At 50.9% G+C, this 15,247-nt stretch overlaps 6 protein-coding genes across 6 annotated transcripts; 2 read left to right on the forward strand and 4 right to left on the reverse strand.

Annotated features, from left to right (window-relative positions):
• Positions 1–366: 366 nt before the first annotated feature.
• BZA70DRAFT_271834 (uncharacterized protein) lies at positions 367–1,495 on the reverse strand. The gene has a single exon (XM_064911542.1). The coding sequence runs from the start codon at positions 1,302–1,304 to the stop codon at positions 495–497; it is 810 nt and encodes a 269-aa protein (XP_064770672.1). The 5' UTR covers positions 1,305–1,495; the 3' UTR covers positions 367–494.
• Positions 1,496–5,141, forward strand: BZA70DRAFT_271835 (tRNA synthetases class I-domain-containing protein). The gene is made up of 2 exons (XM_064911543.1): positions 1,496–1,778; positions 1,942–5,141. Exons 1-2 carry the CDS (start codon positions 1,649–1,651, stop codon positions 5,013–5,015), a joined length of 3,204 nt encoding a protein of 1,067 aa, XP_064770673.1. The 5' UTR covers positions 1,496–1,648; the 3' UTR covers positions 5,016–5,141.
• Positions 5,142–5,494: 353 nt separating this feature from the next.
• BZA70DRAFT_308476 (Glyoxalase/bleomycin resistance protein/dioxygenase) lies at positions 5,495–6,138 on the forward strand. Its single transcript, XM_064914855.1, has 2 exons — positions 5,495–5,742; positions 5,812–6,138. Exons 1-2 carry the CDS (start codon positions 5,634–5,636, stop codon positions 6,081–6,083), a joined length of 381 nt encoding a protein of 126 aa, XP_064770674.1. The 5' UTR covers positions 5,495–5,633; the 3' UTR covers positions 6,084–6,138.
• Positions 6,139–6,347: 209 nt separating this feature from the next.
• BZA70DRAFT_271837 (uncharacterized protein) lies at positions 6,348–6,974 on the reverse strand (the record flags this gene model as incomplete). The annotated part of the gene is made up of 3 exons (XM_064911544.1): positions 6,348–6,607; positions 6,640–6,795; positions 6,826–6,974. Coding segments are annotated over 3 exons (483 nt in total), but the record flags the coding sequence as incomplete, so codon positions are not given.
• A 3,761-nt stretch (positions 6,975–10,735) lies between these two features.
• Positions 10,736–12,924, reverse strand: BZA70DRAFT_271845 (Alpha/Beta hydrolase protein). The gene has a single exon (XM_064911545.1). It carries the CDS (start codon positions 12,501–12,503, stop codon positions 10,962–10,964), a length of 1,542 nt encoding a protein of 513 aa, XP_064770676.1. The 5' UTR covers positions 12,504–12,924; the 3' UTR covers positions 10,736–10,961.
• On the reverse strand, positions 12,850–15,071 carry BZA70DRAFT_21125 (LMBR1-like membrane protein). Its single transcript, XM_064910181.1, has 5 exons — positions 14,861–15,071; positions 14,536–14,798; positions 14,307–14,468; positions 14,157–14,244; positions 12,850–14,104 (listed from the first exon to the last, which is right to left on the reverse strand). The coding sequence occupies exons 1-5, from the start codon at positions 14,861–14,863 to the stop codon at positions 13,055–13,057; spliced, it is 1,566 nt and encodes a 521-aa protein (XP_064770677.1). The 5' UTR covers positions 14,864–15,071; the 3' UTR covers positions 12,850–13,054.
• Positions 15,072–15,247: the final 176 nt, after the last annotated feature.

Here is a 15,247-nt window from a genome sequence, read left to right on the forward strand (position 1 = left end):
TATCCATGTTCAACCCGTGGAGAACGAGAAAACGAAAAGGGTCTGTGATCTACCCATTTTCTGAGGTACAGGCTGCTAGGAAATGGACCATAGAGGAATTTATCGACTTCGTATGCAAAAACGGACCAGATCAAAGACGATTTCAAGCAGAGACCGAGCGCTACGATCAAGTCCGTAGGGCGATCGTCGATTTAACTGTCGAATTCAGCTTCAATTTATCAATGACTTCTACTGAAGACGGACAGTGAGAGCATGTTAAGATCGAAAGGACTAGCGGTCCATACACTTGAAAAGTCAGATGATTTCGCCAACAGAAGGGAACAATCCCATCATAGTGAGCAAGAATTATATTCTATAATACAAACATGATTTTTATAATGATGACTTAATAGTCCACCTTTAGCAAATAATCCCATGCACAAACGCCTGCCAATAACACATACAAGTATAATACATTACAACAAACTGGAAACCAATCATCTTAAGCGAGACGTTTAATCGTCCTCTGGCTCAATAATCTCCGGGATCAGTTCTCTAGCTTTGCTGTACTCCGCTGGGTACTTTGACGACACTTTCTTCTTGAGTGAATCCACATGTCGCTGAACCCATTTCAGATCCTTCTGAACCTCGCGAAGCGTGCGCAGTCCCTCCACAAATGACGCTCGAGTTTCGTAGATTCGCTTTGTAGAGAGTTCCTGCATCTGCTGCAACTCCCTGGACTTCGAGTTCAGAAGACCAGAACTTTGTGCCTGCACAACAACTGCTCGATCAAGCAGCATTGCATCAAATGCTTGTAAAATCTTATCCGACACATAGGCTGATGGATCGAAGTTCCCGTCGTCGGAGTCATCCTCACTTTCGCTATTACTGGATTGGCCATTTTCTTCTTCACTGGATACGTCTTCGTCGGGATCGGTATCAGCGTCTGATCCAGCATACGAAGAAGTAGAGCTGGTGTCGTCGTCATCGTAGCTGCCGTCGTTGTCGTCAGAAAATGACTCTCTGCTGCCCATTATCGACGACCCAGCTAATCCACTGTTGGCGCTTGGATACCGCCAGTGCAAATTTCCGCTGCCAAACGAGTATATTGAAGATGCCGAGTCCGCTCGCGCCGGTGAGTTGCCGTTGGAGTAGTGATATGAGTTGATAGAGGTTGACGATGCATAAGAATAAGCCGACTGATAGAGGTCGACAGGAACCAGAGGAAACGAAAGAGCTCGCGCCCGCCGACGGGTCTGTGTTATCAGTGAAGTGTTGCTGATAGTCGAAGCCGACATGTCTATTCCTCGGGAAGCCTCAGCCATGTTCGGAGGACTTGTAGGAGATGCTGCCGCTGCGACAAGTCGAGTATATGCCTCTTACACCACAGCACTTGAGCGTCAAATAAGGTCGAGAATAGTAGAGCTGAGCAGAGTCTGTATTCGGAAATGCGCTTTGACAATTACTGCAGTTATAGTAAGCCGTTACTTTTCAGACGGAATGCGTTTGTTGCATCACCGGCGCGGCTCAGAAAATTAGACTCGCAGCGACCTGTGAAGAGTCATTTGCACAAAAAAAAGTTCGACGTCCAAGTTAGTAATCCATCCATCATCCCCTACATCCTCTACTTCTTTCTCCATACAGCGATTTACTAGTAGAAATACACGCAATGGATTTCCCAAGGGAGGAAGAAAAGGTCCTGGCTCTTTGGAAGGAGTGGGATGCTTTCAAGACCAGTGTGAAACAATCGGAGGGACGGAAACCGTTTTCCTTCTACGATGGTCCACCATTTGCTACCGGTAAGTGTCTACTATTTGCCCCCCGTATCGACCATTGTTTGCTTCGGTGGCTCAATGCTACTGTTTCTACCTGTGGTTAGAAGTTGCAGCTGATAAACATGATGTTTACTGGCTACGCACTTCACGAACAGTCTACATCTCGCATCTACTAACAGTGTCACAGGTACACCTCATTACGGACACATTTTGGCATCTACCATCAAGGATATCGTGCCTCGCTATGCCCACATGACGGGACACTACGTCGAGCGTCGTTTTGGATGGGATACCCATGGACTTCCTGTGGAGCACGAAATTGACAAGAAGCTTGGTATCACCGGAAAGGAGGACGTCATGAAGATGGGTATCGCCAAATACAACGAGGAGTGCCGCGCAATTGTCATGCGTTACGCTGACGAGTGGCGATCGACCATCGACAGACTGGGACGCTGGATCGACTTTGACAACGATTACAAGACTCTCAACCCGACCTTCATGGAGTCTGTCTGGTGGGTCTTCTCCCAGCTTTACGAGAAGGACGCCGTCTATCGTGGATTCCGTGTCATGCCGTACTCCACTGCCTGTACGACTCCCCTCTCCAACTTCGAGGCTCAGCAGAACTACAAGGATGTCCTTGACCCGGCCGTCGTCGTTGCTTTCTACCTCAAGAATGATCCCGAGCACAAGACCGCTCTGTTGGCGTGGACCACCACCCCGTGGACCCTCCCCTCTAACTTGGCCGTCGCCGCCAACCCCTCGTTCGAGTACGTGAAAATCCACGACGAGAAGGATGACAAATACTATATCCTGCTTGAGTCGTTGATCACCACTCTGTACAAGAACCCGAAGAAGGCGAAGTACACTATTGTTGAGCGCATTAAGGGAAGCGACATGAAGGGATGGGAGTACGAGCCTCTTTTCGACTACTTTTACGAGCAGTACAAGGACGTCGGTTTCCGTGTTGTCAACGCGGACTACGTTTCCGCCGATAGTGGTACCGGTCTTGTCCATCAGGCTCCGGCGTATGGTGAGGACGATTTCAACGTTGCCATGGACTGCGGTGTTATCAGCGATCGTCGTCCTCCTCCTAACCCTGTCGATGACAATGGTAATTTCACCGATGCTGTCAAGGACTTTGCTGGGGAATACGTCAAGGGTGCTGATCGCAAGATCATCAAGCACTTGAAGGAGAAGGGAACGCTCATTGTTGATGGTCAGATTAACCATTCCTACCCCTTCTGCTGGCGTTCGGATACTCCGCTCATCTACCGGGCGGTTCCTGCGTGGTTTGTTCGCATCAAGGAGATTATCCCTGACATGCTCAACAACATCTCGAAGACCCGCTGGGTGCCTTCTGTCATCAAGGAGAAGCGATTCGCCAACTGGATCGCCAACGCGCGTGACTGGAATATCTCGCGTAACCGATACTGGGGTACCCCTATCCCTCTTTGGGTTTCTGATGATTACGAGGAGGTCGTTGTTATCTCTTCCATCAAGCAGCTTGAGGAGCTTTCAGGCTGTGGCCCGTTGACCGATCTCCACCGCGACAAGATCGACCACATCACTATCCCCTCCAAGAAAGGCAAGGGTGTCCTCCATCGTGTCGAGGAGGTGTTCGACTGTTGGTTTGAGTCTGGCAGTATGCCTTACGCCAGTGGTCACTACCCCTTCGAGAACAAGAACAAGTTCGAGGCCTCTTTCCCCGCTGACTTTATCTCTGAGGGTCTTGATCAGACTCGTGGCTGGTTCTACACTTTGACTGTTTTGGGTACCCATCTGTTTAACACTTCGCCGTTCAAGAACTGCATTGTTACTGGTATTGTTCTGGCAAGTGATGGAAAGAAGATGTCGAAGCGGTTGAAGAACTATCCCAGCCCGGAGCTGGTTATCGACAAGTACGGTTCCGACGCTCTGCGACTGTATTTGATCAACTCGCCCGTCATCCGTGCGGAGACTCTTCGTTTCAAGGAGGAGGGAGTTAAGGAAGTTGTTTCGAAGGTTTTGCTTCCGTGGTGGAACTCGTACAAATTCTGGGAGGGCCATATTGCTTTGCTGCAGAAGAACGAGGGACGTGAGTTTATGTACGATCCCAACCTCAAGAGTGACAATGTGATGGACAAGTGGATCCTCGCATCGCTGCAGACTCTTATTCAGTTTGTTCATGCCGAGATGGCTGAATACAGACTGTACACTGTCGTTCCTCGCCTGCTTTCGCTTATCGACGATATGACCAACTGGTACATTCGCTTCAACCGAAAGCGTCTAAAGGGCGAGTCGGGTGTTGAGGACACTGTGGTTGCTCTCAACACTCTGTTTGAGGTCCTGTACACTCTTGTGCTTACCATGGCTCCGTTCACGCCGTTCTTGACCGATAACATCTACCAGCGCCTTCGCGCTTACATCCCCAAGGAGTTGCTTCCTGAGGATGCTCGCTCCGTTCACTTTTTGGAGTACCCCAAGGCGCGATCTGATCTTGCCGACGAGGTTACTGAGCGCGCTGTCGGCCGCATGCAGAAGGTTATTGAGCTGACGCGTGCCCTGCGTGAGAAGAAGACGATCGGTCTTAAGATTCCTCTTAAGACGTTGGTCGTCATGCATCACGACGAACAGTACCTTGAGGATATCCGTGGATTGCAGCAGTACATTATTGAGGAGCTCAACATCCGTGATTTGATCCTGACGTCGGATGAGAAGAAGTACGGCGTTGAGTACCGCTGCGAGGCCGACTGGCCCACGCTCGGCAAGAAGCTTAAGCGCGACATCGTCCGCGTCAAGAACGCTCTTCCCAAGCTGACGTCGGACGAGGTCGAGTCGTTTGTTGAGTGTGGCAAGATCACTGTCGACGGTATCAACCTCATCGAGGGCGATCTCACTGTCATCCGCGGACTGAGCTCCGAGAGCGTTTCGCACGGCCAGGAGACCAACACCGACCAGGATGTGCTTATCATTCTCGACACTACCATCTACCCTGAACTTAAGACCGAGGGTCTGGCGCGCGAGATCATTAACCGTGTCCAGAGACTGCGAAAGAAGGCTGGCTTGAACGCCGTCGATGACGTCAAGGTTCAGTACAGGATGCTCGAGGACGGCGGCGTCGGTCTCACCGACGTGTTTGCTGAGCACGAGGCGCTCTTGACAAAGGCGCTGCGCAGACCTTTGGAAAAGGTCGAGGGCGAGTTCCCCGAGGGAGAGGTCATTGCTGACGAGGAGCAAAGTGTGCAGGAAGCCAGATTTGCGCTCAGACTTTTGAAGTTGTAGATTGTGTATTGTACATGCGCGGCTTGTTGTTTATTGCGTGACTGATTGTAAAAGTTTACATGCCTGGCTTTTATTTTTGACTGTAATCAAGATTGTATATGAACAAAACTGAAAATATATTTATCAACAATAGCATGGAGCAGGGACCATGTAGAGGTCATGCTTTGAGCCCTGTGCACAGATCAAAATCTGGCAAGCATTTTTAGATTAGTGAACTCTGCTAGAGAAATCCTAGCGTATGCCATAGTTTAGTGTTGGGCGCGAACTATCTATACTTAATATCATCCCCAAGAGAATTGACATTGCTGAAATATGTTAAGTCTGTTGAGCGATGATCCAGTTATGGAGCGTCAGCGATACGTAAATGTCGCGTCGCGATCAGCGAGTTGGGTGGATGGCCGGAATCGAGCCACAATTTTAGTGAATACTAATCACAAACTCCCAACCGGATAAGAACCAACGATTCTGAATACTAATCGCAAACTCCTAACTGAATACTAGTTGAAACCCGTAGCATAAAAGGCCGGCCTCAGCGACTGGTTTTTTTTCCTCCAATTTACTCTCTCTCAGCCGTCTTTATCAAATCAATTTATAGTTTCGAAATCAGATTAGCTTACAATGACACTCTTTGATCATTATCGCTTGTACGTGACGGACCTGAAGACTGCACGCGCCTTCTATGACCCGATCCTCCTGCTTCTGGGATATAAGGTCACTTATGAAGCCGGTAAGTTCTGAACACAACTTTCTACACTCTCACGCCACGAACACTCCACTAACAACCATTCCATCATAGAGGGCACGATTGTCTACCACTCCAACGACACTTCGGTGAAAGACGCCTTTGTCGTCAGCACTGCCAAAGAAGGCCGCGTGATTGCGCCCCAGCATATCTCGTTCGCAGCTCCCTCGGTCGATGTCGTGAAGGCCTTCCATACCACCGCGCTCGGACTCGGCGCAAAGGACTACGGAGCACCGGGACCGCGACCTGAGTATGCTCCGGATTACTACGCAGCGTTTGTCACTGACTTTGATGGAAACAATGTCGAGTTCACTACTCATGTTTGACCTGTACGCAGAGTAAAATAATACAATCTCTGTATCAGCTACCATAACATTCGACTCAAGTTCAATGTGCATAGCGTAGAGACATACTATTTCAAGATATATCCTCTAGTGGTAAATCATAGCTGAAAGACAAAACGTTCAGAGCCATACTATCCAATTATCATTGCTTACAGAGATACTCACACAGTTGAGAAGCAAGAGTCTTGTATATTTATCTTACTCGCCTCCATGTGGCATGCGACTGCCTCTCTCAAGAAATACTTATTCAGCCACTACGACCTATTAAGCAAGAGAGCCTTTACTATTGCAATAACTTAACCCAGAGTATAGGGCATTGCGAAGTGGCCTACGCGTCAGGTGTATGTTTACTTTCGGCCAAATTGAGAAACCCCAATATATCAAACACGCGCCCGCCTGACCTGAAGTCCGCCCACTTCAGTGCGCTCGCCTCTTTCTCCTCTTGCCTCTCTTCTATTTTTCTATCCGTCATCACTTTTTTGATCCCATCCCTTTTTTGCTTCTTTCTAGATGTATTTCCCAGCAATATATGGACCACGGCATCGCCTGCCACTGCTTCTCACCAGCACTTTTGTTCCTGTTCATGATCTCTGGTGAGTCTGATCTGCTATCTAACACCCAAAGTAACCCGCCCGTATGGAGAGCGATCCAAGCTTTACCTATGCGGTCGGGTCTCTTTGGTTCTTTGTCTGGTCTAGGTGTCTCGGGCGCGAGCTATACGCACGATACGATACGATACGACCGGTGGTTGCTCCACCACCGGAAGGGCGGCCTAGTGGTTGATCTGCGGATCATCCAACTGGTTTTGCTTGCAACCACTCTATACACACGGCAATAATAGTAAGGACAGATATATAGTGTAACAGAGCTCTCAGCTAACATTCATTATACAGACGTGAGCGTCCTCCAGCTCGCACTCCGCTGCAAAACGCCCGCGGGCGTCTCCCCAACCTACGATCGCGGATGTCGTTAGGTGAAGTCGTCAGTCAACTCTTGGGGGAAGCAAGCGCGACCAGTACAGGTACACACCTGTCGGCAGCATGACATTCTCAATCCTCTGGCCCGCGGACTGGTCGGGAGAGAGTCTCGTCATGGCCTGCAGCTATCGCGCTTGGTTCATGGTACCCACCCAGCTCTCGAGCTACACGGGAGAGACGTGTACGGGTGGCTGGCCTGCAGCATCCCAAGAGCCTGACAGCCTTCCGCAAACAGCGCATGCACCGAGTGAGCAGCCATAAGCTAGCATATGCACTATGCTCAGCCTATACATGCTCAGGGAGACATTCCTTTGCCGGCTCGGTACCTCTGCGTGGCCGACCCCTCCGCGTGTTGTCAAGACATCTGTCACGACGGGCGCGGTTGGTCAGGGCGGTCAATCTGATGAGATTCCTCTTTAGCCAGGTTGCTCATCGGATTCAAAACGTCTAACGTTGTCGCAGTCTCTGAAACGTGTGGCTGGTAAGCTGCGCCGTCGCATGGAGTCGTAGGCGACGGTAGTGAAGAGAGTCCGCGCGACCAAAGGCCTTGTCGACGAGGGAAGTCTGCTTTAACAAGCCCTCCGATGACAAGACCAGCGGATCATGCGACAACAACAGACAAACCATCAATACGGAGGTAGTCTTCGGACTGCCTTTGAGTGAGGTCGGGTCTTAGTGGGTATGGCGACATTGAGAACACGCTTGTTTAGCGACAAGCGTGGTCGCAGAGTCCCACATAACTCTAGGATTTTTAATTCTAGAGTATGCGTAACGCATTCTTCCCGATCCTGGCACCAGCCGCTTCGCGCGTGCTGTTCCTGTTCTGTCTTTCCTGGTCTATGCTGTCGATCTTTCTCGTGAAGGTCTGTCTTAGCTGTGATGGGGTTACTGTTTGGGTGGTAACAGACAGAATAGGAGAGCACGCGTGAAGCGGTACCGTATTGTAAAACCCAGAAAGAAAAAAAAATAAACTGTTCTCATTCTCTCATTACCTAACACTAGTAGAAAGGAAGTACACCAGCAAACAGTATACAGGACGATCAAATAGACAAGCAGTATAAGTAGCACACTAGAAGAAAATATTGAGACAGCTTCAAGGCCGACCTCCACCAAGCGGAGGTTACGATCGCCAGAATGCGCGGCTGGCCTGAGTAGGAAGAAGCAAGTCTCATGTATACCCTCTCGACTCCCCCAAATCACCGCTTCCGCCGCCATCATGTTAATTCACAGATCTCCTCTCAAGCCTGAACACGTCTTGCAAATATCTGCAGCCGGCTGCTTCGTCGTCCGTGAATTACCCCCCCCTGCCACGGGAGCGGTCACAGCACTGTTGACGACGACAACATCACGCGGGTTCCCTTCATGGTAGGCGCAAATATGAATGAGATGATGCTCATCACCAGCTTCCTAGACTCCTAAAAGCATTATCAATCGTGTAACATTTTTTCCAGGGAGCCGTACTGCCGACAGTCGAGTTAAAGATCGGATTACATTGTGACGAAGTGCGGAGGGCGCGTCTGAATCCTGAATACAGGTTCAAACTCGCCGTGTCTGCCAACGTAACCAGATGCCTGATATGTATGAATGCTTACTCATTTCTTAGAAATATTACACTACACCAGAAACGACTTACATGAATAGCGATGGAGTACTTCTTTCATCATGGCAGTTCGATTCAAACCTTTATATAGATAGCATAAAACGCACTCTGGCTCAAATCTATGTCGTCTATCGTCCATCTTTCTAAAGTGCTTCCAGCGCTCTTGATCATTCCCACGGTTTGAAGATATTGATACATATCAAGTGGCATGCGACTGCCTCCCCCAAGCAATATTTGCTAGCGCCACTAAGAAATCGAACATAAAATCCTTATTAATTGTAATAACACACCCCAATCTATATAATATAACGAAATGGCTTACTCGTCACGTGCCTGTTTACTTTCGGCCAAATCAAGAAACCCCAATATCCAGACACGCGCGCCTGACCTGCAGCCCGCCCACTTCATCGCGCTCGCCTCTTCCTCCCTTCTTCTTCCCTTCCCTCATCAGTTGATTTCGATACCCCTCCCACACTATCAGTCACATCTATTTTCCGGCAATAGATCGACTGCGATACCCGTCGCTAAGCTCGCTGGTTAGCTGTTTTTACGTTTTTGTGCGCAGCTTAGCGGCTTCCTGGCACCAGGCAGTCCTGCCCAGAGAGGCTTCTCGTATGGGCGGGGTGTTTGGTTCCATGGTGGAGGTCCCACTGGGACCCGCAGAATGACCGGAGGACGCTCCACCCGGTCATTTCTGCGAAGCAGCCAGTGGAAGATCAGATTTGTGAAGCTGGCTGCTTGATCTCACTATACCACGGCAAAAATATAGTAAGTACAGTTGCACGGTCGATTCAGAGCTTCAACTAGCGGCAAATACGAAGATGCGTAGGTCCTCTACCGCGCACCCTGCGGCATCAACGTCCTTGCTAACCCAACCAGGCAAATGGCCGCCCGCCACCTGTTTTGGTCAGCAAGGACGTCGAGCAACCTAACGGTCGCGGATGTCGTTAGGTGAAGAGGTCAGTCAACTCTAGCGGGAAGCGAGCGCGCTAGTACGGTGCATTCCACGCTGTCGGCAGAATGACGTTCTGGAACCGTTGGCCGCAGAGAGTCATTGGACAGTCTCGTCATGGCTGCAGCTATTCGCGCCTTGCTTCTCGGCCGCTACAGTCCTTGGGCTGCGTGGCAGAGTACACACAGCTCGTGGGCTAACGTGGGAGGACACGTTGTGGCGGTATCGCAGGGTATCTAGAGCCTGACAACCTCCGCAAACAACGCGGGTACTGAGTGAGCATACATTTGCTCGGGAGTTATTCCCTTGCCGGCTCGGTACTCTGCGTGGCCGCCCCTAAGGTGCCTCACTGGTGCTGTTGGCCGGGCGGTCGATCTGATGAGATTCTTCTTTAGCCAGGTTGCTCATCGGATCTAAAACGTCTACGTTGTCGCGTCTCTCACACATGCGCGCTGGCACGCCGCGCCGTCGCACGGAGCCCGTGGCGACGGAGTGTTGAAGAGAGTCCGCGCGACCAACCGTCTTGTCACGAGGGGGGGCCATCGAGGCTAGAGACTTCTGACGACAAGACGAGCGGATCATGCGACAACATTGACAAACCACCAATAAGGAGACAGTTTTTGAACTGCTTTCTGGGTGAAGTCGGGTTTTAGTGGGTATGGCGACATTGAGAGTCCGCTTGTTCAACACAAGCGGTGTCGCAGAGTCCCACATAACTCTTGTTCTTGTTTTCGAGCAAGAGTATGCGTAATGCATTCTTCCTGATCCTGGCACCAGCCGCCTCCGCGCGCGCTCTTCCTGTTCTGTCTATCCTGTCTGTGCTGTGAATGTGTCTGTGGACCTTTCTAAGCTGTGATGGGGTTGCTGTTTCTTGATAGTGACTGACGGAAGGGAAGAGCGTGCGCGGAGCGGTTCCGTATTGTAAAACCCCAAAGAAAAAAAAGCAAACACTCTCAGAATAATTAAGTATTCGTAGACAAAGGCATCTTTGTGTTTGTAGATTCGTTTGCAACAGCCCATCTGTTGTAGGCAGTTGTGTCCTGCGACTGATAGTTTATTACTGGTGTATCATTCAGTTTCCATAGAACATATAATTTCATATTTTAGTTCCAATTTATTTTGATTCCAAAGAGATGTAGCAGACCAACACAAAAAAATGTAAGAATATGAGAGCAAAAACATGAGATGAAATGAGACAATAATATTAAAACAGAAAAGCAAACCATTTTCCGGGCTCCGTATGCAACATATAAATTCATAACCGACTGTGGACATCCATTTTTTTTGTGGAAAGATTTAAAACAAACAAGCTTTTTCTTTCTCTCTGAGATTTAGATGGATTTTTCGAGGAAGGCCTTGACAGGTCCGCCGACTTCGTTTAGTGAAAGAAGGAAGGTATCGTGGCCGTACCAGCTGACTTCCGAGCTCAGCTCGATGTGCTCGACTTTCTCATTTCCGCCCTCGCGCAAGACGTCCGCGATCTCTTTCTGCTGCCAACTAGGGAACAAGATATCGGATTCGACGCCGAGGACAAAGACCGGGGTCTCCTTGAGCGCCTGCATACCCGCCACCAGATCCTCGCGCGCCTCGTCAAAGTTGAGCTGGTGCGGCACGCTCGAATCCTCGACTTCCTCGTAGGGATCGCTGGGGACGGAGCAGGTGGGCGGGTTTGTCTCCTCGCGCGCGGTGGTGAGCGCTCTTGTCTCGACTGCCTTCTGGCGCACGGACAAGGACATGTCGAATAAATCCATCGCTTTGGAGACATAGAGCAGCGAGTTGGGATCGTACTCTAAGCAAAACTTCTCGCCCTGATGGTCAAGGTAGGTTTCAATCAAAAAGTCAGCGCAGAGCGCAGGCGGTTTCCGCGGATCGGCGCGCTTGCGCCCGAACCGCTGCTCCCATTCCGGCCCGGATCTGTAAGTGATTGTCGCGATCTCGCGCGCGAGCTTCATGCCCGCGTGCGGGGGGACGCTGTCGTAGTAGAACCCGCGGCGCCAGTTCGGGTCCGCCATGAGGACTTGTCGCTGGGTGTGGCGCATGGCGATGGAGTAAGGGTGCGAGCGGGCGCATCCCGAGATTGAGACGATGCGGCCGACGAGGTCGGGGAACTGTGTGCCGTACGAAAGGGACTGCATGCCGCCCATGGAGGCGCCGACGGAGGCGTGGAGTTTGCTGATGCCGAGCTTTTGCGAGATCAGACGCTGCTGGGCGCGAGTCATGTCGTCGATCGTGACGATGGGAAACCGAGTGGCGTACTTCTGGCCGTCAGAAGGGTCGACCGACGACGGGCCAGACGAGCCGTAGCATCCTCCGATGACATTTGTGCAGATGACAAAGAACTTGTCGGTGTCGAGAGCGCAGCCGGGCCCGATGAACTTCTCCCACCATCCCGGGGCGGGGTTCTTTGCATGCGAGTGCGCGTGCGAGGAAGCGGATAGACCGGTGTGGAGGAGAATTGCGTTTGATCTGTCTGCGTTGAGTGTGCCCCATGTTTCGTACGCAATGTCAAATTCAAGCAGGATGCCGCCGTTGTCGAGCCGGAGGGGCACGGACGAGTGGAAGAGTTCGTAGCCGGTGACGTTGCGGGTGTACGTAGGTTCTGGGCCAGAGTCGAGAGAGCGGGTACGGTGCTCGAGCACGTCGAGGCAGGGGAACGACATCGGTCGGTTCGATGATCTGGGGATCGACGGCGGCGGGGGAGCGTTCGCGGGCGGTGCTGACGAGGGCGACGGGTGGTGGACTGCGCTGCGGACCGGTTCGGCGGCAGCAGCTTGCTGGCGTACAGCCGTACCGACGGCCTGCGCTGCCTTGGCGGACGAGGACACGCCTCGTCGGAAGGTGCGCAGGAGCGATGTGGGAACGGAGCGTGACATTGGGAAGAAGGTTGAAGATCAGAGACGAGTCAGATGAGAATTTGCAGGACGGGGGCTGTCGAGGTGGATATAAGGCAGGCTGCCGAGGACGAACAGTTCGCGAGCGGATAACCTGTGTCCCGGTGGAAGGAAATGCAATGCAGGGAAGAGGGAGACAAAGAAGGAAGGGAGACGCGGGAGAAGGAGAGATATGAGCAGGAACGAGGAGGAGCAGAAGAACCAGCGGGTTGACAAAGCAGCCGATAAGCTGGGAGCTGTCCGAGGGCCCATCGCCAGATTTTTTTCCCTTCTGGCCATGAACTCTGCTTATTGACAGGGTCGCGCAATCGCACGTGACTTGGATTTGTGGTAAACGTCTGTGGTTTGGTGCAGTTATGCGCGCTGAAGCCCTTAACCGCAATGCTTACTGATTAGTAATCTGGATTAATATTAATAATTTACAAATCAGTAGCGGCGTACATGAAACCGCGTACAAATAGTTTTTTTTTCTTAAGAGGAATTATGTAGTTGACTACTTATGTACATTCGTCTCTCGTATGTATTTCTCGATATCACAGCGTGGTCTGACGGCTCTCCGCCCGAATGCGTCTGGCATTCAGCTCGTACGAGATCAGATCTCTGCCCTCCGCGCGGCTGCCGACCGCCTCCTCGTCTTCTCCAAAGCTGTCCAAAAATCCAAGCTTCTGCTGCAACCAGTGGTAGAGATTAAAGTACGAGACCAGCACCGGGATCAAGATAAAGCGCGGCAGCCACTGGACAAAGTACTTGCCCAGCGGCGTCAGGTTGATCGATGGCTGCAAGAACTCCTCAAACACCGACGACTGTACGTGAGGCGGCACCATGCTGATGTAACTGTACGCCAGTGGGATCGTCATGCGGCAGATCTGCGTCGCGTAGAAAATAGCCGACCGCGTGTCTGTGTGTCTAGGAGCGAGGTTGAAGATGTTGAATATGCGCACTTTGGCCAGACTGGAGTACGCAGCGATGCACATGTAGCCCACGATCGCAAACGAGAGCAATTCTTGCTGGAAACCGTCCAGCAGTGTAGACAAGAATCCGAGGATCGAAAACTCGGTGCTCTCGAGAATTTCAGACATGACCACCAGTGCCGAGAACGCGGCCGTGAGCAACGCGTAGATCTTGAACAACAGTGGCTTGATCCACACGTAATAAAAGTATGCTAGCTTAGGCGAAAGCTTACTGTTCCGCATCCGGAACCTGAGCTCGTGTGTTTGTCTGCTGGCAATGATATCCAAAAGATCTGCCGCTTGCAGAATCAGCTGGTTCCACTCATACTCGTATCGTTCGTACTGAAGTCTGCATTTGCGCAGCCGGAACGTGAGCGTCGACAAATACTCCTCTGTGACCTGCATTCTGTTCAACGGCGGAGCGGGTACGACGTCTTGCGCGTCGTTGATTAGCTCTGCGATCCATAATTCAAACGGTCCATCCATGACTGATGTCAGCGCGCGAACCTCAGCAGACACGTCGCTGTACTGCATTCGAGCCTCGGTTTGGTGATCTTTCAAGGAGGGTGCAAGTTCCTCAAGCGCCCGGAGTCGCTTATCGGATGATGATCTGTTGTATAGAGCACGGGGGATCTACAGAAAAGGTTAGTAGTACATAAGGGTGCTGTAAATCTAGAATACTTACTCCGACGACTCCGATTCCAAGGAAGATTATTGACAGAATCAAAGAATAACTGTGTGATAAAGCAATCGCCATCGCTTTCAGAGACGTACTATAGAGACTTAGCCCTACTCTATCCTACCAAAGCAATCAAACGAGACATTTGGAACCTACATTGAGAAGCCAGCATACAACGTGAAGTAAACGAGCCCGACGGCTGCCAACGTGAGCTGCACGAGCTGATACCGGGCGTTAGACCTGATCGCCTCCTGCATTCGCTTGCTTCTGTCTTTATGACCAGACTCCAGAAATGCCTGCGTCATGGGAAGAATCGCCCTGGATATTGTGGAGTAAATTTAGCTAGAGATCACGACAGGTCAAATCAGCTGGAGGATATACTAACCATGTGAGAGCAAAAGACAGCCAATACACGATTCTCCATAGCGCAAAGGTCGCCTGACGCGGCAGATAAAGCAGAGGTTGGTAATCTGAAGTGGTCGTGGCAAGATCGATGGGAACCAGCAAGATTATAGAGAAAGCAATGTACACGGCGGCGAAGAGTGCGAGCAGGAGAGAAAGCGGAGCTCTCCGAAACGCGCAGAAAAAACCAATGATCCGCACGACTAGGATGGCGATGAGACCAAAACCAACTATTGAAAGCCACAGCTATGATAGAGCAAGTTAATATCAAGGAAATGCGAGGTTTTGGGTGCAAGAGACGGATATACCATTTCTCAACTGGTATGAACATGAAAATATTGAACAAGAATGTGTAAAATATTGATTCGGCGTATTCCGGTGTCTTCCAGAGATGCGTGGAGAGGAGGAGTAACTCAGGAGAAGCAACTACAGAACCCTCTGCAGCAAAATAAAGAAGCGAGACCAACCAGCACTTGCTTTGAGCAAACAAACAAAACAACGAGGAAGGAAAGAAAGGGTGGACAAAGATGTGAACAGTTGACGACGCCGCTGCAGCACCGTGCTTGCGATGCGGCGCCGCCTCTTCGCTTTCCGGTGCGCACGTGACCAGAGCCGCACCTTCGTTTCTGCCGCTTTGGTACATCTGACTAACAGAGTTGAACAGTTGTAGATCTGGGGATGGTCAGTAGAGTCAA

Source organism: Myxozyma melibiosi (genome assembly GCF_037950935.1).
Source record: "Myxozyma melibiosi strain Phaff 52-87 chromosome Unknown BZA70scaffold_1, whole genome shotgun sequence".
Lineage (NCBI taxonomy): Eukaryota > Fungi > Ascomycota > Lipomycetes > Lipomycetales > Lipomycetaceae > Myxozyma > Myxozyma melibiosi.

Bases quoted from the DNA above. Each gene is read 5' to 3' on its own strand.
- BZA70DRAFT_271834 (XM_064911542.1), bottom strand. From the start codon at position 1,304: ATGGCTGAGGCTTCCCGAGGAATAGACATGTCGGCTTCGACTATCAGC.
- BZA70DRAFT_271835 (XM_064911543.1), top strand. From the start codon at position 1,649: ATGGATTTCCCAAGGGAGGAAGAAAAGGTCCTGGCTCTTTGGAAGGAG. The intron at 1,779-1,941 runs GTAAGTGTCTAC...ACAGTGTCACAG, and splicing joins TGGTCCACCATTTGCTACCG to GTACACCTCATTACGGACAC.
- BZA70DRAFT_308476 (XM_064914855.1), top strand. From the start codon at position 5,634: ATGACACTCTTTGATCATTATCGCTTGTACGTGACGGACCTGAAGACT. The intron at 5,743-5,811 runs GTAAGTTCTGAA...ATTCCATCATAG, and splicing joins TAAGGTCACTTATGAAGCCG to AGGGCACGATTGTCTACCAC.
- BZA70DRAFT_271845 (XM_064911545.1), bottom strand. From the start codon at position 12,503: ATGTCACGCTCCGTTCCCACATCGCTCCTGCGCACCTTCCGACGAGGC.
- BZA70DRAFT_21125 (XM_064910181.1), bottom strand. The intron at 14,469-14,535 runs GTTAGTATATCC...CACAATATCCAG, and splicing joins CTGTCTTTTGCTCTCACATG to GGCGATTCTTCCCATGACGC. The intron at 14,245-14,306 runs GTAGGTTCCAAA...AAGTCTCTATAG, and splicing joins TTGTATGCTGGCTTCTCAAT to TACGTCTCTGAAAGCGATGG.